The sequence below is a fragment of the Lissotriton vulgaris genome, unplaced genomic scaffold, assembly GCF_964263255.1.
Source record: "Lissotriton vulgaris unplaced genomic scaffold, aLisVul1.2 SCAFFOLD_328, whole genome shotgun sequence".
Taxonomy (NCBI): Eukaryota; Metazoa; Chordata; class Amphibia; order Caudata; family Salamandridae; genus Lissotriton; species Lissotriton vulgaris.
The window spans coordinates 401,133-425,855 of record NW_028243607.1 but is presented as its reverse complement, the minus strand read 5'-3'; the positions used below and the strand labels follow the sequence as shown (position 1 = coordinate 425,855).

The 24,723-nt window shown below is 49.4% G+C and overlaps 1 protein-coding gene across 1 annotated transcript in view; it reads right to left on the bottom strand.

Annotated features, from left to right (window-relative positions):
• LOC147668283 (E3 ubiquitin-protein ligase TRIM39-like) overlaps positions 1-24,723 on the bottom strand; it is a 325,919-nt gene that overhangs the window by 221,398 nt on the left and 79,798 nt on the right. Inside the window, exon 4 of the mRNA XM_086948636.1 lies at positions 24,474-24,496. Coding sequence (XP_086804762.1) covers positions 24,474-24,496 — 23 coding nt within the window. The remainder of the gene's footprint in view (positions 1-24,473; positions 24,497-24,723) is intronic.

Here is a 24,723-nt window from a genome sequence, read left to right as displayed (position 1 = left end):
GTCAATCTTGAAAACCTCTCCTCCCTCCTGACTAACTCTCTTCCCGCTCTTCAAGGTCTTACCACTGCTTCCCAGGTTGATTCCATAAATCTATGGCTCACTCACAGCTGCGACTCTGTTGCCCCGCTCAAACGCCTAACCTCCAAACGCGACAAAGACGCCAATCGGTGGTTTAATAACGAGCTCAAAACCACCAAATTAACTGTCCGTCGCGCAGAGCGGGCCTGGAGAAGAAACTATTGCCCCGCTCTAAAACTGGAATACATCAACATCTTGAACCAGTATAAAAAAGCCATCCTGGAGGCTAAAACATCCTACTTCTCTTCAAAAATTTTAGCAGCAGAAAACCAGTCCAAAGAAATCTTTTCCATCGTTCACAACCTGGCGTTCTCGGATAGAACTACTCTCAAACCAGCCCCATCCGAAGACCTCTGCCTCTCTCTTAATGATTATTTTATTCAGAAAATTACCACCATTAAGGCCAACATCCCCCTTCCCTCCCCATCTTTTGTTGATCCTCAATGTCCCCCCCCAAAAGGTGCACTAACCTCCTTTCCCCCTATCACTCGGGAAAATCTGACCTCTGTAGTGCCACTGATCAAATCCGGCTCTCCGCTTGATCCCTGCCCTGCCCACATTCTCCGCCACGTCTTTGTCTCGTGCCCAGACCCTCCCCTCCATCTCCTTAATAGCTCTCTCTCACAAGGCATAGTTCCCAACTCTATGAAATCCGCGGTCATTGTGCCCATCTTGAAGAAACCGGGGGCAGATCCTTCTGTCCCGGCCAATTTCCGCCCCATCTCCCTCCTGCCTTTCCTGGCCAAGGTGCTCGAGCGCCATGTCACCTGCGCTCTGAGTTCCTTTGTGGAGAAACACGGTGCCCTTTCCCCCCGTCAAGCTGGTTTTCGCCCCGCACACTCCACGGAGTCTGTTGTTATGTCGGTCCTTGACACCCTCAGGGAGGGTATGGACACCAATCAGCACCAGGCGCTTGTGCTCCTCGATCTCTCAGCCGCCTTCGATACGGTGGACCATAACATCTTACTCTCCCGTATCGCGGCGGCGGGGATCGGGGGGAGTGCCCTGGTCTGGTTGTCCTCCTTCTTGAGGGACCGTACCCAGGCTGTCCGCCTGGGTGACTATACAGCGGACATCCGAAGAGTTCAGTGCGGGGTTCCCCAGGGTTCCTCTCTCTCTCCCCTTCTATTTAATCTGTATATTGCCCCTCTTATTTTCTCTCTTCAACAGATGGAGGTCACCGTATTTAATTATGCGGATGACCTCCAGCTGGTCTTCAACCTTTCCTCTCCTTCTGCTACACTAAATTTCCAAACTGTTATGCTTCATATCAGGGACTGGATGAACCACAACCACCTTAAACTCAACCCCGATAAAACAGAACTGGTGTTGACGGGTGGTTCATCCAGCCCCTGGTCCCCTCTTTTCTGGCCCCCCTCTCTTGGTCCCTCTCCTGTTCCCTCTCCCTCAGTCAAAACCTTAGGCATTAAACTCAACTCGCAACTCACCCTTCACTCCCAGGTCAGCTCTGTGGTATCTTCTTCCTTTCTTTCACTGCGCACAATTCGCAGGGTGTCCCGATTTTTCACTTTCTCCGCACTAAAACTCATCATCCTGGCCATGGTGGTGTCCCGCCTGGACTACGGGAACGCCCTGTATGCTGGCATTCCCGCATACAGTCTGCGTCGCCTCCAACAAATACAAAACCAGGCGGCCCGCCTGGCCTTCAATCTCCCCAAATTCCACCACTCTACCCCTCTCCTGAAACAACTGCACTGGCTCCCCGTGCGAGCTAGAATTCAATTCAAGCTTGCATGCATTACCTTCCTGGCCCGCTCCAGTTCGGCGCCAGCTTTCATCTCCTCGGAGATCGTCTCTTATGTCCCTACTAGGGCTCTACGATCCTCCACCCAGTCCCTCCTTACCATCCCACACTTCCGGAGAAAGAAGTGGGGTGGATCCAAATTTGCTGTCCTTGCCCCTACCCTCTGGAACTCCCTTCCCCTTGAACTTCGCTCCATCCCCCTCTATTCACAATTCCGCAAAAACCTCAAAACCCTCCTTTTTACTAAATCCTTTGATTAACTGCCCGTTTTGATCCCCCTACTTCCACCCTCAGTCCCCGTTAGCTATAGCGCCAAGAAGCCGCTGGTATACGTGCGCTTAAGAAGAACTTTTAAACTCAAACTCAAACTCAAAGAGATTCAAGTGTTGCTGGGGCACCTTAATTTTGCGTGCAGAGTGGTGAGAGCGGGGAGGACTTTTTGTCGGCGGTTGGGCAGGGCTCTGGCTGGACAACACTTGCCGCACCATCGTGTGCGGCTGTCGGCAGGAGTCAAAGAAGATTTGCGGAGGTGGAAATTTTTCCTTACCTCTTTTCATGGTGTGCCTTTGGTACGAGATTTGGAGTTTCAGTGGGATGTGCAGATGTTTTCTGACGCTGCGGGCAGTGAGGGTTTTGGCCTCTATTGGAATGGGAGATGGTGTGCGGAGAGATTGCCGGAAGAATGGTTGAATGGGGGCAGGAGTATAACATTTCTTGAGCTTTTTCCTTTACTGGTGGCTTTGACTCTGTGGGGTGCGGACTTGGCACACAAGAAAGTACTTTTTGTGTGGACAACATGGCGGTGGTTGAGATTGTGAATCGGCAGTCAGCCAGAGATGAGCAAGTTCTGAAACTAATGAGAGTCTTTGTGTTGGGTTGTTTGAAGCATGACATTGCATTTCGAGCCTTACACATTCCTGGTGTGGACAATGACATAGCGGATGCTTTGTCTCGTTCGCAGTGGGGGAGATTCCGTGGACTGGCCAGGGAGGCGGACAGATCACCGACCCCAATGCCGATTCATCTGTGGCATGTAGGCAACGTCGGGTATTACAACTGGTGGTAGGTTCTTTGTCTATGTCCACGCGTTCAGCTTATTCTTTGGCTTGGAAAGAGTTCCTGGAGTCGGGGGCATCCAGGCGTGAGGAAGTGTGGCGCCGTTCAGAGGACGTTATCCAGTTCATTTTGGACCTTATGGATAAAGGTTTGTCTAGAGTCACCATTGCAGGAAAGTTGGCAGGGATATCCTTCATGGGTAAACTTTTTTGAGGATATTCTCCGTCAGCTGGTGAGATTGGCAAGAGAATGCTGGAAGGTTGGGCCAGGGAGCGGGGAGGTTCATCCATGTCTAGGGCTGCTCTATCTTGGCAGACATTGGCCCGGGTATTAGCTGTCCTTCCTTCAGTTTGTAGGGACGATTTTGAAGCTTGTTTGTTTTCCATGTTAATGGCCTTTATGTTCTTTGGGGCTTTTCGTGTTTCAGAATTGTTGGGTTCTAAAGCTAAGGTTGGTATCTGCTGGAGAGATGTTTTTTGCTCAGAAGAGGGTGTTCATGTGTGGCTCTCTTGTTCCAAGACTGATCAAAGGAAATTGGGTAAAGGGGTGTGGTTAGAAGCGCGTTCCCCTAAGATTACATGTCCGTTGCGGTTGGCTCGCCGTTGGCGCAATTTATCAGGGGGTTTCTGATAGTGATCTTGTTTTCCAGCACGTTAACAAAGCTCCGGTTACAGCTTACCAATTGCGCATGGTTTTGCGTAAAGCGCTGCAGCACATAGGTTTGGATGGGAACCAATTCGGGACACATTCGTTTCGTATTGGTGCGGCAACAGAAGCGCATAACAGGGGTTGGTCTGAAGGGGACATCATGAAGTTGGGTCGCTGGTCATCTAAGTGCTTTCAGCGTTATGTGTGGGGGAGGCGCATGCGTCATCCTCTTTTCCTTGAGCATTCATTGTTTTCTCTTTTGCAGGTTCTGTGGCTGGGCCCCGATCCCAAGCGGTGACGGTGTGGATTGTGGGCCATTCGTTCGTCAAGTGGGCCCGGGTTCAGGCTGCCCAAAGTTATTTTGGAGAGTTGTTGGGATTTAACGATAAAATGTTCAATATTGTTTGGAAGGGTAAAGGGGGGATGCTTTGGAATGAATTAATTCAGTGCCTTAACAAAGGTTTGGTTGGGAATTGTTGTCCAGATATTTTGGTAATCCACTTAGGCGAGAATGATCTCTGTGCAACAAAAGGGGATGTTTTGTTGCGGGCAATGAAGAGGGATTTAAGTTTCATTAAGGAACATTGGGCTGGTTGCCATGTTTTTTGGACCGAACTGATACCCCGCAGGATTTGGCGTGGAGCGGTGAACCCGAGAGCAGTTGACAGGGCCAGAAAGAAGGTGAATGCCGAGGTTTCTCGTTTTTGCCGACAGCAGGGTTTTGGGAGACTTTCCCACAGAGAGATTCGTTTTGAGTCGGTTGAGTTTTTTAGGGACGATGGAGTCCATTTATCCAGAATAGGCATGGACTTGTATTTGTTGGAGTTAAGAGAGGTTTTGGCGAGGGCTTTGACCATGCAGCGTTGAGTGTTTAGTTTTCATACCCCTTTTTTCCTATTGGGGGGGGGGCTGAAAGGGGGGGTGGTTAGTGTTGCTCCCCCCCCCTCCTTCCTAGGTGGCGGGGTCTAGTTGTTTCTTGGCAGTTGGTGTCAGATTTTGGTTGATTGTTGTTCAGGTTTGTGTTAGCGACGGGGAAAGGATAAGTTGGTCATTGGTTGGATGATCATATATTTTGGGGGTTTGACAGAGGTGAAGGGGCAGGCAGGTGATTGGTTAAGGATGGGGCCTGGTATGTGTAAGTTATTGGGATTGATATGATGATGTTATGTTTATTAATGATGATGTAATGTTTTATAATGTTGTTATAATGTTTGAAATGTTGTATTGCACGGGTGGGGGAGGGGCCATAACAATTTTAGGGTAGGGGGTGGCAGCGGGGGTCAGGTTTATTTATTTATTTAGTGAGGTTTAAGTTTGGAAGGCGTTGCCGAGGTTATGATTTTGCAATGTGCACCTGTTCCTAATAAAGCGGCCTTTTCCACACTCAAGTTTCAGGTCTGCTTTAACCCCCCCCCCCCCCACCCCCCCCTGCCCTCGCCTCCCTCCCAAGGGAAGCTTGGGGGGGTGCCGACCATCGGGAGGTCTCCCCCCCGGGCTGTTTGGGAGGGCTCCGGGGGGGGAGGGGGTTCTTTCCTGTCAGACCCTTCTAGATGGTTCGTTGGGCTGCTTTTGGTAGGTTTTTCGCAGCCCAACGTATAAGACCCTCTGACTCCTCCCCTCAGGCACCATTTTGGGTTTGGTGACCTGGTGGCTGGAGGCTAGCTTAGTTTTTGTCCCGCCCTCCCTCCCTAAAAAATTTTCAGGTGGTTTTTCCCCCTCCTTTTTTATTCGTTTTGCTTTTCTTTGTTTAAGGCGTTTTGTTTGGAGCAGGGGTGCAAGGGGTTTTTTATAATTGTAATTTGTCGCTAGGAGCAGGTGCTGTGCGGGGTCTAGTTGTTTCTGAGCAGTTGGTGTCAGATTTTGGTTGATTGTTGTTCAGGTTTGTGTTAGCGACGGGGAAAGGATAAGTTGGTCATTGGTTGGATGATCATATATTTTGGGGGTTTGACAGAGGTGAAGGGGCAGGCAGGTGATTGGTTAAGGATGGGGCCTGGTATGTGTAAGTTATTGGGATTGATATGATGACGTTATGTTTATTAATGATGATGTAATGTTTTATAATGTTGTTATAATGTTTGAAATGTTGTATTGCACGGGTGGGGGAGGGGCCATAACAATTTTAGGGGAGGGGGTGGCAGCGGGGGTCAGGTTTATTTATTTATTTAGTGAGGTTTAGTTTTGGAAGGCGTTGCCGAGGTTATGATTTTGTAATGTGCACCTGTTCCTAATAAAGCGGCCTTTTCCACACTCAAGTTTCTGGTCTGCTTTAACCCCCCTAGGGAAGCACTAGCGCGGTGCACCCTGTGTAGCCCCAGTGTGCTCTACTCTTGCTCGCACACGTCCTGCTCCCGCTCCTGTGCATGCACACGGTCCCTTCACTTCACACTACTCCTGGTAGGCACCTGCTCTAGTGAGCCCCAGTGTGCTCCAGTGTGCCCTGTACGTGCGTTGTGGGGAAACCACAGTGAGATGCAGGGGGCCCGCAGGGTGCTGAGTGGCGCAGAGTGGTGTTGGGGGGTCGAGTGAAGCCCGGGGGAGCCAAGTGGGGGTCTGCTGCTGCCCATGTGCTCACGTGCTCTCGGCCCCACACCACCCTGTGCTCACTGTGAAACACTATGGGAGTGAGGACTGAGGATTGAACAGCCCCGAACCTGGTCCTACAGTACGCAAGCAAGCACTATTCAGCGTCAGCCGGGAGGACTCTGCGTAAGTCACGTCAGCTCCCCACGTTATCGTCCTTGTATCCTTCATGTAATAGCCCTGGCAGTAGCAGCAAGGGCTACTGGGACCATCGGCTATAGGACAAACAGCTCAAAAACAAAAAATAAAAAAGCAGACAATTCACAAAACTAGATCAGACTGAAAACAATTGAACCGATCAACCACCCCCTCCACGCTCCCGCCTCCCCACAGTCAGCCGACAGTCCCGACAGACCCATCCTGATCCGCCCTAGGAGGGCTTTTGGCAAATACAACGCAACAGGAAAGGTGCGAGAAATCAGGGCCTCTCCCAGAGAATAAAGACCACCACAACCATGAGGTTGGGCAGAAAAAGGGGGCAGCCTGCTGTTACCATGCGAAAAGCCAAACAAAATGGAAACCCAAAATCAAGTACAGGAACTATGGTGATGGCCACCGAAGTAGCGGAGGAAGCGGACATTCCCAGAAATCTAGCACAAAATCCTGGAAGCTATCGACCCCGCTTGCATCAACCAAAAATCTCATCTAAATTCCAATTTCTAAAGGACCCAGCATCGTATATATTCTCCTTCAGTGGCAAAATCCTGGGTCTACAAGATCCACTCCCCCCTCTCCTCCCCACACTGCCACCAACCTTACCAGTCATGGAACCAGTCACGGATCAAACTACAGTGGGAATTCCAGCGGCCAAACCGGAGGTCTCTCCCCTAACACCAGAAAAGATTTGGGAATACAAAACAAGCAGCCCACCTATTTCTCAAGAGGGGGTGGAGGAGGTGGAAACTCGTTCTGAGGAGTATGCTGTTCATCAATCCTTGCATACCACCACCCCTATCTGCAACATCACAACAATAGTCCCAACCAACTCCAAAAAGCGGATGGAGGCACAACATTTACAAGAGCCTAAAACAACGAACAGCAAGGGCACAAATTCAGGGCAAGTGGATTCGACTGGGCACAATTTGGATTTTTCATCCGACCACCTCTGTAAAGTCATGCCTCAAAAAGAATTCCACAAACCCCCACTTGTGTCACTACATCATCGAGAGGCCACCAAACCGGCCAAATCGTCACCAGCACCGGAAACAGGGGGCGATAAAGAAATCCCAAAAGAGTCTTTTTCTTCGGACTCTCCAGTCTCCAGGGGAAGTGGGCACGACCCCATCTCCTACCTTGGATCGCAGCAGTGGGCTGACCTAATAGTGTCCTATGCACTGGAAACTCCTGGAAAACAGTATCCGCCTACAGCCTGCATTAATACAAATCAAAGGAACAACCAAGAAATGGCGATCAGCAATTCAACTTCCCGAAAAAGTCCTCAAACTTCTTCTTCGATCCCAGGCTCACCAAATCAAACCGGGAATCAGGCATCGAAAACATGGGACATCCTATTAAACACTGCAACGAACGGTGGACGTTTTACACTCCCAGTCAGATAAAATGGATTTGCAGCTGACACTTTTTAGATACCCTCGCCCTCTTCGTGGGGGGCATTGATGAGAAACTAGGCCAACCAAATCTTTTAATCAGTAGAGCCCAGCAGGAAGTAAAACTGAACTGCAGCTGTGGTCCTATAATTGACAAGCTATTGTCACTCCCCTCAATTGTCTCCACCCTTATTGAAGGCCTGCCAATGGGCCCACATCAAGACAAACCAAGGGCAAACTCCAATAATGCTGCAGCCAAAGAAGCTCCAAATAGGGATTCCCTTCCCATAAAAACACTGGCAACAACTCTTTGATCAGTCACGAGGGCAGTCTGCCCACCAGGACCTCTTCCAAGGAGCAAACACCAAAGCAGAACTCAAAGCGACAACGCCAACTTAGGAGGAAAGGACGGAATAAAAAACCATCTCCGAGCCTCACAAAGCTCTACCCTTTGTTTACAACAAAAGCATTACAGCAGCAAACACAAGTCCAATCTGCCATCACACACGTCCTCGAAGCAGAGGGAGGATCCAACCAGCCAAAGGACACGGACACTATGGTAAACAACAAGGAGTAATACAAGCCGAAATATCATCTTTGGGGGCAGTCCGGACACTATCCAGTGGCCAAACCGGCACCCAAGGTAAAAGAACAATGAAAGTTAAGCTAAAACAGGACGACATCGCCACCACCACCAGTCGAATGTTACAACCAACTGAGTCAAGGGAGCCCCCCATTATTGAAAGCCCAAACCACAAGTTGGCCTCAAGCTCAACTGTACATGTCTCAACGCTACTGTGTGCCAACTCCTACACACCAACCTTGAAACTTGAGCCGACAGCGAACAGGACCACTGAGGACTCAACTAAGCCACTAGGGAAAGCAAACAAAAAAAACATAAGCACAAGTAGTACCTGTAGCAAAGCAAAAGGACCCACCCTCGAGCCAAGAACCACTATACATGGGTACATGGGCCCAACTTAAATACTACACCCAAACACGTATCATTGGCCCTGAGCCCCAAGAGTTCCTATTTCCTGACACCTCGATTAGACCGAGTGAGCAACTCACTAACATTACCACAAATTATCACTTGGGGCCAACCTCTGGAAAAAATCCTCCAGTCAACCAAACCAGGAATTTAGCCTTTACTATTTTTACCCCAGAATGCGAATCACAAGGACCCTTCGACACCTTGAACAGAGGGAATATTCTCCAACTCCTGGGCTCAATTCCTACACTAAAAGGTATATACTGTACTGAGCAGCTCTCAATAGAATTTGTAAAGTTGGATAAAGCAAACGGAACAGAATCCACCAAAGCCACCTGGATTAGTGACCGAATTGCAAAAATGGTCTTGGAAGAACTTGGAGGCAACTCCCTAAAAATCAATCCGGACAAAACCGAGGTGTTGCCGATTACCATCGCTGGCAACCCTTGGTGTGATCGTTTCTGGCCTGGGGAGTTGGGCACGCCGCCAGAACCGGCAGAGGTGGTCAAGAGTCTGGGCATCCAGGTGGACAGTAAGTTGTCCATGAAAAAGCAAGTTTCAGCTGTGGTGGGCTGTTGCGTCGGCCTCCTTCGCCAACTTAGGAAAGTTTCCCCGTTACTTTCTTTTTCCACCTTAAGGAGCGCGGTTTCCGCAATGATTTTGGCCAGGCTGGATTATGGCAATTCATTGTATATAGGACTCCCACAGGGTCTCTTAAATAGAATGCAGACGGTAATGAATGATGCTGCTAGGCTCATCTTCAAGAAACCAAGGAGTACCCAGGCATCCCCCCTCCTGCGGGAACTCCATTGGTTGCCAGTGAGGCAGAGATTAATGTTCAAGGGGCTCTGCATTGTACACAAGGCGCTTCATGGCAGAGCACCCACCTATCTGAAATCTCGTCTGTCCCTTTACAAACCAGGGAGGGCGCTTAGATCTGCTGACTCTATTTATCTGGTTCAGCCACGCTGTAGACTGACTACTGTGGGTGGACGCGCTTTTTCACATACTTTGCCAGCTATGTGGAATAAATTACCGCTGAAACTCCGCAATGAAAAGAAACTAATGCCTTTCCGCAAACAACTAAAAACTGTGCTTTTCCAGCAAGCGTGGGGTGGCCTTTAAATGTAATTCTGATGCATCTTTTATTGTCTAGCTGATCCTAACAAAGCGCTTAGAGACCCCTGGGTTATAGGGCGCTATATAAGTCACAATAAATAAATAAATAAATAAACCTTTAAGGCCTGGGGGATACAAACCACCGTGTTTTATAACAGAGGATACCCATTCCCTTTACTTGATATAGCAAGAGAAGGACTAATCCGCAAATGCAACAAAATGTCCTCCGTACGTAGGGGGGCACGAGGGCGGTCACCACAAAAGGATCAGAAATCAAATGCACAAACAAGCACAGCAGTTAACATCGCAGTTGCTCCAGCTCCCTTTCGGTTCACCAGAACTATCAACATACTTAGGCAACCACAGTGACAGAGAGACACAACAAGGCATTGTGGAAATTAAGGTGTATTACCCCTGAGGATATGCTCATGGAATATTAACGGGCAAAACAACAAGGCCATTGACGCTGAATTTCTCGACTATTTAAAAACCTTCAATATCATTCTCCTGCAGGAAACATGGCAAGAGGTGCCTCTGCAAATAGAGGGATACATCTGTTTCTACACTCCCGCTGAAAGGAATAGCAACTATGGCCGTCTATCAGGCGGCCTAGCCACTTACATCAAAATAACACTAAATTACAGTGCAGTGGAATTATCGCCTGTATTCCCAGCTCTAAACAGCACAAAAATTCAAGTAAACCTCACCGGGAAAAAGGAGGAGATATTGTATACATAAAGCCGAAACAGAAAAAACTGGATTAATAAAAACTGAATGAACACCTTCATTAATTGATGAGAATGCATACCACTCCAAATTTCATTCTGTCAGGAGACTTCAATCAGCACATATTCGGCACTACCACAAATGAAGACATTCAAGCCCAGTCTTCTCAGTGAAACATTCCAATCCAATCACACAGAGATCATGCAAGAACATCCAAGGGTGCTACTGAGCTGCTAGAAGATCTGGAGAACTTTGGATTAAGAGCACTAAATGGCAGATTTGTTGACGATTCCCCTCCGGCCGACTCATTCCTCTTGGTCACCTCTACAATCGACTACACCTTAGTGTCTCTCCCATTCTACCAATACATAAAAGGCTACTGTCTAGGGGACAAAGGGGACAGTGACCATCGGCCGCAGGACATCTCAATTTATGCATCACCAGATAAATCAATCCCTAACCCAGTTGGAAAGAATGCATGCCACACAATAAGCCTAAAAAGCTATAAATCATCCATAGCCAACTCCACAGAGGTACTCCTGGCAGCAAAACAACAGCTAAACGAGCTTAGCCACCTCACGGGAAACCACACTTACATGTGGGAATCATTCACGTCTATGTTTTCAAATTCCTACTCAACTGTAGCCCGACACTTCCAGCCTAATGATCCAACAATTGCAGGGAAGGCTACGAGCGCACAAAGGTCAACTCTGAAAAAAGTCATAAATAATTCATTAAGGCTTCTGCGATTACACCCGGGGGACACGGATCTACTTTTGCAGCTTCGAAAGAGCAAGGCTGAACTTAGGAAACTTTAATGGGTCATAAGAAAAACCCAAGAAAATGAACTCTGGGCCAAACTCCATTGCGACTCTAAAGGAAACAACAGTGCACGCTTCTGGGCAACGATAAACAAATTCCTACAACCGGGTCATGGTGGGTTAACCACATACATACCAGAAAATAACTGGACATTATTTTTAGAACGTCACTTTAACCACCATGCACCAGGACTTAACACTAGCAAGGATGATCAATCAGCACCCCAACTGCAAACTGTGACGACCAACGTGATCGAGAAAACCGAAATCTATGCCGTCATGATCAGGGAACAAATACGTAAAGGGAGGACAGAAGGAGCACCCGGGCCAAACGGGATTCCACCAGCTCTTTTTAAACAAGACCCTGAATACTGGTCCGAAACACTAGCTCCAATTTTCAGCTCTGTCAGACAGTATGGGAAACTAGTTTGCCCGCATCATGGAAGGGCTCAGTCATCTCACCAATCTATAAAGCGGGGGGACAAAACCCCATCAAAAAACTACAGTTTAACTGCACTACTGGACGTAGAGGCAAAATATTTTGCAAGAATGGGCAACAGAGCAAAACATAATTCCCCCTAGCCAAACGGGGTTTTGTAGACACACATGTACAACAAACAACCTTTTAGCAATGTCACTAATCATCAACAAAGCAATTTTAACCAAACAATCTCTCCACTTCTGCTTTGTGGTTTTCAAGGCGGCGTTTGACAACGTGAACCGAGCTAACCTTTGGAGGAAATTGGCGCTCTGGGGGTGTTCCCCGATGCCTCCTGAACCTCCTAATAGAATTACATTTCAACATGTGGATACAAGTAAAGCTTGGAAATGGCTCCCACATGTCGAGGCGCATACAAACAACTAAAGGCCTCAAGCAGGGGTGTGTTCTCACACCCCTTCTATTTAACCTTTACACAGCTGAATTAACAACAGTCCTCACTGCCTGCAATGCATATGCCCCTCGAATTGGAGGAAAACCTATTTCCAGCATGTCATACGCGGACGATGTTTTAATTAGCCATACCCAAGTAGGCTTACAACGATTACTTATCACTCTGCATGGATTCGCTGACGAAAACCAACTAGAAGTCAACATAGACAAAACTAAAACTTTGACTATCAACGGAAAAAAGCATTCCCATGCCTGGTCGCTTGGAAAAACCGCAATCTTGAACTGCAATGAGTATAAGTACCTAGGTGTCATGTTTGACAAAGGGTGACATTTGTGAACCAGCTTAACACCATCAAGAGGAAAGGAATGGTGATTGCGACAACTCTAAGGATGCTAAAAACAAAGTGACTGGACCAACATTTGCCCCACTTCTTTGCATTGCGCAAGCAAAAATTCCAGCAACAGTAACATATGGCAGTGAGGTACCGAGAGGCAGGGACGCTTCGCTGCTGGCACTACCTTGGCAAAGGCATATAGAGTAATGCTAAACCTCCCGCCATATACCTCGCCAGCACAGATTCGTCTAGAGCTTGGCCTAACAAATTAACTCCATGCAAGGCGAGGCTCGTACATCAAGTGCTGGCACAAAATCAAGAACTCCACCAGGAACACATTGAACCATCAGCTCTGGCAGGAACTGTGCAGCACATCCACCACGCCGGCTAAAATATACCTGGATGAATCACTTGCTGCCACTGGACTAGCTGAATTATGGGAAATTCCGACAACACACCCGCACTTTAAGCGCATTGTAAACAAGGATATTAAGAAAATTTCACTCACAGAAGATAAAGCCACATTTGCACACAGGAGCCACGCATGGATGACTTTGTGCAACTGCAAATCTTTTGGCCCACAGGCATACTTTGAACTGGGGTACTCTAGGAAGTCTAAAGGGGCCTTTCTAAAATACAGGTTGTGGATCCTGACAGTCACACCCCATCTCCCACCTTGGCTGAGAAAGAACTACGGGAACCTGTGCCGGCTATGCGGAGTTAGGAATGAGGACCTCGAACATATAATATGCTCCTGCATCAAACTAAAAGAAGAAAGGGTAGGCCTTCTAAAAACTCACTTCAATGAATGTGGCATCCGCACAACTAAATGGGGAGGTTGTCAAGTTCCTATTTCAAGTTGCAGCCAAGCAAAGGATCAGCGGTACGGCAACCTGCCTATAGACTCCTGAGGCCCTAAGGGAAACGAGCCATGGACACTCTGCACTTTATCAGTCACGCATGCCCTAGTACATGACATTATTTAACAGCCTATGGATTGAAAAGGAATTTAATCAATGTTTTATTAGAATGTATTTTTTGTAATGGTTTTAACTAATCAAAAACAATACATTTTTTACTTACTTACAGTAATATGCTAAAGAATATTGATGGAAATATCTGGGTGAAGACGAATGGGAGGCTGGGGGGTCATGATGACCAGTTGCCAAAGGGTATAACTAAAGCCGAGGTGGTAACTAGTACGCTAGCTATCCGTAATGGGGATGGTGGGGGCCGGGGTAGAATACCCTTAGGGAATAGAAATGGCCCCATTGTGGTCCCAAATCATTCTAATCAGAGTGAGACCCTGAATAACCAGCCATGCTATACTGGAGGGTACAGGACAGAGGGAACCCAGATGATTATGAACTTGAATAAGCAAGGTGAGAAGAGGACCCCTAAGTGAGGTACTGGCATCTGCATAAATGTCCCCCCCGAATGCTGCCCATATGTGGCGGTTTTGGCGAATGTACCTCAGCTAACATTGGACCAAAAGGAATAGGATCATGCTTTAAAAAATAAAGTGGTCCATTGGCTAAACAAAAACTGTGGTTACCCAGTGTGTTGTGCTGACCAGATAGTCTTAACACGAAAAGTAAGCTGGATTGGCACCCTAGATAAGAATTTAAAAGGCGATTAGTCCCAATTGGGCTAGGAACACTCTAGAAAGAGCGGTTGTACCATCATATCATGACTCCAATGTTCTTCTGATACCCCTGGGTTATTTCTACAGACATTTAAGGCCTTCATATAACAGGGGAGGAGTCCAGGGGAAATGTAGTGCTAATTCTGTAGTGCCAGCCCAACAACCATATGCACTATTAGTGTCTAATAGATTCCAAGCCCTTAGTACATTCCCAGAAAACGATTGGCATAGTATTGTCTGTCTATCCAGTATGGAGTTACACACGATGGAGATGGGTTGATGGAAGAAGAGGTGACAGGAGTCAGTATATTTAATGCGGTTAAGCTATTATTAACTATGCCTAATTCCCACCCAAATGTTACAAATCCATCTGTAATACACCCATTTATCAGTGAGGAGGATCTCTATTTATGTGAATACCCTGATGATTATGCAGGGAATCTGCCAGTAAATGTTATAAATTCACCTGTAATGCAAATCAAATCAAATCAAATCAAATTCATTTATATAGCGCACTACTCACCTGGAGGGTCTCAAGGCGCTAGGGGAGGGGGGGTCCACTACTGCTCTAACAGCCAGGTCTTGAGCTGCTTCCTGAAGGCAAGGTGGTCCTGGGTCAGGCGGAGGTGGGTCGGGAGGGAGTTCCAAGTCTTGGCGGCCAGGTAGGAGAAGGACCTTCCTCCTGTTGTGGCTCTTCGGATGCGGGGGACGGCGGCGAGGGCGTGGCCGGTCGATCGAAGCTGGCGTGTGGGAGCGTAGAAGTTGAGGCGGCTGTTGAGGTATCCTGGGCCTTGGTTGTGTAGGGCTTTGTGTGCGTGGGTGAGGTGGCGGAAGGTGATTCTTTTGTTGACCGGGAGCCAGTGCAGATCTCTCAGGTGTCCGGAGATGTGGCTGCGACGGGGGATGTCCAGGATGAGTCGTGCTGAGGCGTTCTGGATCCGCTGGAGTCTCTTTTGGAGTTTGGCAGTGGTACCGGCGTAGAGGGAGTTGCCGTAGTCCAGACGGCTGGTGACGAGGGCCTGGGTGACTGTCTTCCTGGTCTCGGTGGGGATCCACCGGAAGATCTTACGTAGCATGCGCAGGATGTTGAAGCACGACGAGGAGACGGCGTTGACTTGTCTGGTCATGGAGAGGGAGGAGTCCAGGATGAAGCCCAGGTTGCGTGCGTGGTCTGTTGGTTTGGGTGCGCTGCCAAGGGCGGGGGGCCACCAGGAGTCGTCCCAGGCGGAGGGTGAAGATCCCAGGATGAGGACTTCCGTCTTGTCCGAGTTCAGTTTCAGGCGGCTGTTCATCATCCACTTGGCTACGTCTGTCATCCCTTCGTGTAGGTTGGCTCTGGCGGTGGCGGGGTCGTTGGTGAGGGAGAGGATCAGCTGGGTGTCGTCGGCGTAGGAGATGATGTTGAGGTTGTGTTGGCGAGCGATGGCTGCGAGGGGGCTCATGTAGACGTTGAAGAGGGTTGGGCTGAGCGAGGAGCCTTGAGGAACGCCGCAGATGACTTCGGTAGCTTCTGATCTGAACGGGGGGGGAGGCGGACTCTCTGTGTCCTTCCGGCGAGGAACAAGGTGATCCATTCCAGTGCCTTCTCCTGGAGTCCGATGCTGCTGAGGCGCTGCACTAGGGTGCGGTGGCAGACAGTGTTGAAGGCCGCGGAGAGGTCCAGGAGGATGAGGGCCGCTGTTTCTCCGTTGTCGAGCAGGGCTCGGATGTCATCGGTGGCTGCGATCAGGGCGGTCTCGGTGCTGTGGTTGGCCCGGAAGCCGAAACTGCGAGAGGTCGAGGGATCCGTTCGTCTCGAGGAAGGCGGCCAGCTGCTTGTTGACGGTCTTCTCGATGACTTTTGCAGGGAACGGGAGCAGCGAAATGGGACGGTAGTTCTTGAGGTCGGTGGGGTCGGCTGATGGCTTCTTTAGTAGAGCGCTGAGTTCGGCGCGCTTCCAGCTCTCCGGGAAGGTAGCGGTGTCGAAGGAGGTGTTGATGATGTCCCGCAGGTGGGGTGCGATGACAGCGTCGGCCTTGTTGAAGACGTGGTGAGGGCAGGGGTCGGTCGGAGATCCGGAGTGGATGGAGTTCATTGTGCGGATGGTGTCTTCGGTGCTGATCGGGGTCCAGGCGCGGAGGGTGGTGGTGGGGGGCGGTGGTTCAGTCGCGGCGTGCGTTGGTTGGGTGCTGAAGCTGTTGTGTATGTCCGCGATCTTGTTGTGGAAGTAGGAGGCGAGGGAGTTGCAGAGGTCTTGCGAAGGGGTGATGTCGTTGTTTCCGGCGTTGGGGTTGGAGAGCTCTTTAACGATGTTGAAGAGTTCCTTGCTGTTGTGTGCGTTGCTGTCCAGTCGTTCCTTGAATGCAGTTTTCTTGGTGGCGTGGATCAATTGGTGGTGTTTTCGGGTGGCGAGCTTGAGGGCAGTCATGTTGTTAGGTGTTGGGTCTCTGCGCCAGGTTCTCTCGAGGGCTCGGCAGATCTTCTTGGAGCTCTTGAGTTCGTCGGTGAACCATGGGGCTTTCTTGCTTACCGGGACTTCTAGGCGGGGTCTTCAGCGGGGCGAGGTCGTCTGCGCAGTTGCTGATCCACTTCGCGAGGTTGGTGGCGGCCTGGCTTGGGTTCGTTGCGCTGGTGGGAGGGTTCATGCTCAGGGAGGTCGCGAGCTGGTCGGCCGTGATCTTGTTCCAGCTTCTGCGTGCGACCTGTTGCTGGTGGTGGTGGATCGTGGTCCTTCTGAAGCTGAAGTGGACGCAGCTGTGGTCCGTCCAGTGGAGTCCGGTGGCGTGGCTGAAGGTGATATCCTTGCTGGATGAGAAGACGGGGTCGAGTGTGTGTCCGGCGTAGTGGGTGGGGGTGGTCACCAGCTGCTTGAGACCGAGGGTGGCGAGGTTGTCCAGCAGGGTGGTGGTGTTGCGGTCGTTGTTGTTCTCCAGGTGGAAGTTGAGGTCCCCGAGGAGGATGTAGTCAGCGGAGAGGAGGGCGTGCGGGCTGATGAGGTCGGCGATGTCTTCGCTGAATTGTGTGCGTGGTCCCGGGGGTCTGTAGATGAGGGTGCCTCTGAGGGTGGTCTTGGGGTTGATATGGATCTGGAAGTGCAGGTGTTCAGCGGGTGCGAGGGTGTCGTCGGTGTTGGTCGTGATGCGGATGGTGTTCCTGTGGATGATGGCGATGCCTTCTCCTGTCTGGTTGACGCGGTCCCTCCGGATGATATTGTAGCCGTCCGGGATGGCGATGGCGATGTCGGGCGCTGAGGAGGCGTTCATCCAGGTTTCCGTGAGGAAGGCGACGTCTGGAGATGTGGTGTCGATCAGGTTCCAGAGTTGGACGGCGTGTCTGTGGACGGAGCGGGTGTTGAGCAGGATGCACTTGAGGTGGTTGCTGCTGGTGCTTGGCTTGGTCGGAGCTGGTGTAGTGCTGGTCTGGATGCAGGTGAACTCACAGGAGTGGCAGCAGAAGGGACCGTGGGTGCGTCTCGGGGTGGCTCGATAGCAGTCCGGGCTTCGACCGACGTTGAGTGCGTAGAGTTCGGCGGCGTCGTAGGTCCGGCGGGTGGGCTGGTGTCTGCGGGAGCCAGGGGTCCTGGCACTAGGCGCGGTCCAGGCGCGGACGGGCGCAGACGGGCTTACCTTTGGCGCACCTTCGGCGCTCTCGCTGCGCGCGTCCGCTGAGCGGTCGCTCTGGGGGAGTCATAAGTGAGGAGCCGGGAGGGCGGGTCAGCTGGGTGGCGAGAGCGGGGCGGCCAATGGGCAGGAGGGGGTCGGAGGTCTGTGGCGGGAAGGAGGTCCGAGGGCGGCTCAGCGGCGGCTGGGTCGTCCGGCGGACGGGAGGAGACACAGGGAAGGGGGAGGGCAGCAGAGGGGGGAAAGGGGTACACAGAGGGCAAACAGGAAGAAAATGAAGGGAAACAAACGAGTGTAGTGGCAGAGGGGAAAAAGGAGAATGAAAACGATGAAGGCACTAACGAGGCAGCAGGAGGGGGGAAAGACTCAGAAGGCAGCAGGCGAGGCAAGTCAGCAGCGAGGCAGCAGAGCAGGGGGCTCAGGCAGGCAGCGAGCAGGAGTAGCGGAGTGGGGGCGACCTCGCCTGGTGAAGGCTCAGCGGTCGCACCCACTTATTAGCGAAACGATGTTAGTATATGTGAATACCTTGATGACAATATAGGGAATTTGCGCGAGAATCAAGAGGGAGAGAGAGGACCAGAAAGCTAGTCCAGATCCCCGGTTTATATGTCAGTAAATCAAAAAGAGACTAGCTAGAGATGGGGTTAGTATGACATTAATATTGTTATTGTCATAGCAACTCAGTATTGTTTTGCCAATTAGTGGTGGCACCTGTTGGGTGTCTTTAGAAAGCCCTCACCCACCAACCTAGTTGGTGGCATGCTTCATCATCGGGCCCACCCAGTGACACCTAGCGTGTCCCGGGTGTGCTTCGACGCCTGATTACAGCGGAGCAGGTATGTCACTGTGTGTGCGGTGAAAGATGTTTTGGTATGTGAGGTTAAAACGGCTTGGCGGAGGTCCCTGGGGTGAGGATACTTTATTAAAAGGGCCTCCGTCAGCGGTTAAAAAATAAGGCTGTGGGACGTTAGAGGCGGGTTACGACCCCCTACGTCCTTAGAGTGTCAACATGTTTCAGCCAGTGCCTTATTACTAATCTGGCTTTCTTCAGGACAGTAAAATATGTGTAGGTTAAAATAGGGGTTGTGTGGTGTAGTCTATGTGTCTACACGCCCTAAAGTGTATATAACTGTGAGAGGGGGGATTCCCTTCTCAAGATCACCTGTACATTTAACATTGAAAGACAGGGACAAGACAAACATGGGAGAAAAGAGTCACTAGAAAGTATTGATCATCTGTTATGACAGCCGGCTAAATAGCGATTTAGTGCAGGCTATGAGCGGCTCAAGTGTAATGATACTGGTGGTACCATTATGTGGAATCGCACTAGAACTTCGAGAGTGAAGTGATTAAAACAGCGGTATAATATACTGCAGTAGTGAATTTGTGAAGAATTTTAGGCGCAAGGACCATGTCTTACGCTATTTTTGGCTTGCTTTTGCTCCAAGGTTATTGAAGTGGCAAGGGGTGGCCCTATTAGGGAGACAAAGGTAGGACCACTAGGGTTAGGAGACCTGTAGGAGAAAGTTTAGGTAGCGCTTACCTATTGTAGAGGTGTTCAGCATACTCACAGGATTTCTGGCCAGCATCAGCGTGGGACCTGTTGTGCCTCCTTCGCAGAACCGGTAGTGAATGGCTGCTGTTGCCGGTTTTTATACTGCCGGTAATTGTGTAAGTGAGGGCACCTGGAGGAAAGAGTAATGGTGGAAAGACTCGCATTTGCGGGTCGTTATCGCGCTCAGGTGTGTGCCCTTCGTATCGCGCTGGTGCGCGGTATAGTGTTTAGCCTTAGCGCATGCGCAGTCGGGGAGAGTGATCAGGCGCATGCGCGGCCGAGCAGTTGTTCGCGCATGCGCAGCAGCGTTAGGCCTGACACATGCGCGCATGGGCAGTTGTTCCTGCTCGTGCTTGAGAAAAACTCGCTTTTGCCCTGGATCCGGGTTCATAACGAGGGCGATTTTCGAGGCATAGTAATCAGCGCTTGGGGCACATGGTTGTTCTCTAGTGCAGGGCTAACAGAAGCCCAATATCTCCTGGTTGTGCCCAGCTGGGGTTAAAGCAATGATCAAAGGGGCACTGGAATGTGCATAATAAGTCAATGATCATGGGGGCAATGTGAGATATTGATGAGACTGGGGTGCTCAACTGTATTTTGGTTCAGGTTGGGGGCGCACAGGGCCGGGCAGTGTAGTGGCCATCACAGGGTCAGGGAATTCCAAGGGATGGCATCATTTAACCCATCTGTTGCTGTAGACAGGCGGTATATCCATCTTTGTTCTTTGTTTAGCAGTTTTTTGTCATTGTTGATCGGGCTGACAGGTATTTGCTCAATGACTGTCCAAGTGAAGTCATTGGGGGTGTGACAGTGGGTGATAAAGTGGTTTGTCAATTTGCTTATGTTCTTTTTACAGCGCATCGTGCTACGATGCTCCGTTATCCTTGTCCTCACTTTGCGTGTGGTCATGCCCACATATCTGAGGCCACATGTGCAGGTTAGTAAGTAGATCACATTCTGTGAATTACAATTAGTGTGGCTCCTTTGGGACCATATTTTGTTCGGTTCCAGGTTCAGGGTTTTGGTGTGGGATGTCAGGTGACAGACACTGCAGTCGTTGCATGGGTAATGTCCGGTTACTTTGGGCATCCCCCATGCATTGAGGATGGTGTTATCGGGTTTTGGTGGTGGTTTTGGTCTGGTACTGACGAGTTAGTCTCGGAGATTATGGCATCTTTTGTAGGCAAACCTGGGGCGTTCCCAATTCCTTTGCCCTGAATTGATGATTCTCCAGTGTTTCTTTATTATTTTTGCCACTTCGTTGGAGGCAGTGTTGAAAGTAGTCACACATGTTGTGGGTTGTGTGTCGCTCTCTTTGGTGACGTCTTCGAGTAGTGCGTCACGGTTCTGGTTTCTGGCCCTCTTCTGGGTTTTCTTGATGATCGCCTTTGGGTAACCGCGGTTTTCTAGTTTGCTGGCTAGGTCCGCTGATTGTGATTTATAATCGTTTACATCCGAGCAGTTCCTTCTAATACGGAGGAACTGGCCAAAGGGTAAGTTTTCTTTTAGCGGTCGGGGGTGGAAGCTGGTGAAGTGCAGCAATGAGTTTCTAGCCGTGGGTTTATGGTAGGTTGTGGTTGTCAAGGTTCCGCCTTTTGCTGTTATTTCCAGGTCTAGCACCTTCTACCTACAAACCAATGGAACCTCAATGGGCAGTGTTTTCGCGCCGAGTGTAGCTGGACTATACGTCCACCACTTCGAAAGTACCCACATTAATGTGGAAGCCAACCCATTCAGGGACCATATACTAAAATGGCATCGATATATCGATGACATACTAGTCATCTGGGATGGCTCACGACCTGAACTGGACGACTTCCTGCAATGGCTTAATAACAGAGACCCATACCTCAAGTTCACCTGCACAGCCAGCAACCAGCAACTCCCTTTTCTAGTCCTGGAAATAACAGCAAAAGGCGGAACCTTGACAACCACAACCTACCATAAACCCACGGCTAGAAACTCATTGCTGCACTTCACCAGCTTCCACCCCCGACCGCTAAAAGAAAACGTACCCTTTGGCCAGTTCCTCCGTATTAGAAGGAACTGCTCGGATGTAAACGATTATAAATCACAATCAGCGGACCTAGCCAGCAAACTAGAAAACCGCGGTTACCCAAAGGCGATCATCAAGAAAACCCAGAAGAGGGCCAGAAACCAGACCCGTGACGCACTACTCGAAGACGTCACCAAAGAGAGCGACACACAACCCACAACATGTGTGACTACTTTCAACACTGCCTCCAACGAAGTGGCAAAAATAATAAAGAAACACTGGAGAATCATCAATTCAGGGCAAAGGAATTGGGAACGCCCCAGGTTTGCCTACAAAAGATGCCATAATCTCCGAGACCAACTCGTCAGTACCAGACCAAAACCACCACCAAAACCCGATAACACCATCCTCAATGCATGGCGGATGCCCAAAGTAACCGGACATTACCCATGCAACGACTGCAGTGTCTGTCACCTGACATCCCACACCAAAACCCTGAACCTGGAACCGAACAAAATATGGTCCCAAAGGAGCCACACTAATTGTAATTCACAGAATGTGATCTACTTACTAACCTGCACATGTGGCCTCAGATATGTGGGCATGACCACACGCAAAGTGAGGACAAGGATAACGGAGCATCGTAGCACGATGCGCTGCAAAAAGAACATAAGCAAATTGACAAACCACTTTATCACCCACTGTCACACCCCCATGACTTCACTTGGACAGTCATTGAGCAAATACCTGTCAGCCCGATCAACAATGACAAAAAACTGCTAAACAAAGAACAAAGATGGATATACCGCCTGTCTACAGCAACAGATGGGTTAAATGATGCCATCCCTTGGAATTCCCTGACCCTGTGATGGCCACTACACTGCCCGGCCCTGTGCGCCCCCAACCTGAACCAAAATACAGTTGAGCACCCCAGTCTCATCAATATCTCACATTGCCCCCATGATCATTGACTTATTATGCACATTCCAGTGCCCCTTTGATCATTGCTTTAACCCCAGCTGGGCACAACCAGGAGATATTGGGCTTCTGTTAGCCCTGCACTAGAGAACAACCATGTGCCCCAAGCGCTGATTACTATGCCTCGAAAATCCCCCTCGTTATGAACCCGGATCCAGGGCAAAAGCGAGTTTTTCTCAAGCACGAGCAGGAACAACTGCCCATGCGCGCATGTGTCAGGCCTAACGCTGCTGCGCATGCGCGAACAACTGCTCGGCCGCGCATGCGCCTGATCGCTCTCCCCGACTGCGCATGCGCTAAGGCTAAACACTATACCGCGCACCAGCGCGATACGAAGGGCACACACCTGAGCGCGATAACGACCCGCAAATGCGAGTCTTTCCACCATTACTCTTTCCTCCAGGTGCCCTCACTTACACAATTACCGGCAGTATAAAAACCGGCAACAGCAGCCATTCACTACCGGTTCTGCGAAGGAGGCACAACAGGTCCCACGCTGATGCTGGCCAGAAATCCTGTGAGTATGCTGAACACCTCTACAATAGGTAAGCGCTACCTAAACTTTCTCCTACAGGTCTCCTAACCCTAGTGGTCCTACCTTTGTCTCCCTAATAGGGCCACCCCTTGCCACTTCAATAACCTTGGAGCAAAAGCAAGCCAAAAATTGCGTAAGACATGGTCCTTGCGCCTAAAATTCTTCACAAATTCACTACTGCAGTATATTATACCGCTGTTTTAATCACTTCACTCTCGAAGTTCTAGTGCGATTCCACATAATGGTACCACCAGTATCATTACACTTGAGCCGCTCATAGCCTGCACTAAATCGCTATTTAGCCGGCTGTCATAACAGATGATCAATACTTTCTAGTGACTCTTTTCTCCCATGTTTGTCTTGTCCCTGTCTTTCAATGTTAAATGTACAGGTGATCTTGAGAAGGGAATCCCCCCTCTCACAGTTATATACACTTTAGGGCGTGTAGACACATAGACTACACCACACAACCCCTATTTTAACCTACACATATTTTACTGTCCTGAAGAAAGCCAGATTAGTAATAAGGCACTGGCTGAAACATGTTGACACTCTAAGGACGTAGGGGGTCGTAACCCGCCTCTAACGTCCCACAGCCTTATTTTTTAACCGCTGACGGAGGCCCTTTTAATAAAGTATCCTCACCCCAGGGACCTCCGCCAAGCCGTTTTAACCTCACATACCAAAACACCTTTCACCGCACACACAGTGACATACCTGCTCCGCTGTAATCAGGCGTCGAAGCACACCCGGGACACGCTAGGTGTCACTGGGTGGGCCCGATGATGAAGCATGCCACCAACTAGGTTGGTGGGTGAGGGCTTTCTAAAGACACCCAACAGGTGCCACCACTAAGTGACCCAATATAGGGAATTTGCCAGTAAATGGCTATATTATTCTTACCTGGAATATAGCCGGACTGGCAAATAAAAAGAATTCACTTGGTTGGGCAGATTTTAATAAACATGATATTATCTGTATGCAAGAAACTTGGAGTACAGACCAAGTATATTTTGAAGGGTTCACCTCCTATGATTTACCGGCATTACCCTGCCCTGAAGGTAGAGCGAAAGGTGGGTTGTTAATCCTCCTGTCAAATAAATCTCTGTTTAAAAAATATACTGTAAGAGCTACTAATGCTGCTATGAACCTATTGATTGCACTAAGAGACCCCGAGATCTATTTTTATGTTGCGAGATTTATTTTAAAATCGATTAATGCGAGGAAAAGTATCATGTTTTTGTAAATCGTTCTTAACTGATCTTAATGTACTAATTATTTAGAATATATTTGTGTAACTGGATCTAATTGTTTGTACATGTATATCTGTTTCTGTTTTGGTTGCTACACATGCCGAATAAAGCTTGTTGAACCAAATCGAAGAGAGCTTCCTGATAATGCAAAGAAGTTTTTCAAGGACTTAAGTCTTTAGGGGAATCAAAGGTATTTTCCGAGGCCTTAATATTTTGTTTGGGGATGCAAAGTGATTTTATGAGGATCTGAAAGTTTCCTAACACTTTGTGTGAGCTCAGTAGGGGCATTTACACACTACAGCAGAAAGACCTCCTTCTTACACACTGACAGTAAAATAATAAACCAACCATACCTGATTAGGGTGCTTCTGACATCCTGCAAAACAGAGAAATAAACACAATAAAATCAGTTTCCTTAGGGGATGTTAAAGTTATGGCAGTATTTTTAGGGTTCAAACACTTCTATCTATCTATTGTTAGAAAACAGTGACTTGGATCACATGACACAGCACATTCTGTGGTATCGCATGACTAAGCACAGGGGGCCAGATGTACAACCCTTTTTTTGCGCTTGCAAACAAGAGATCGGCCCGTTTGCGACCA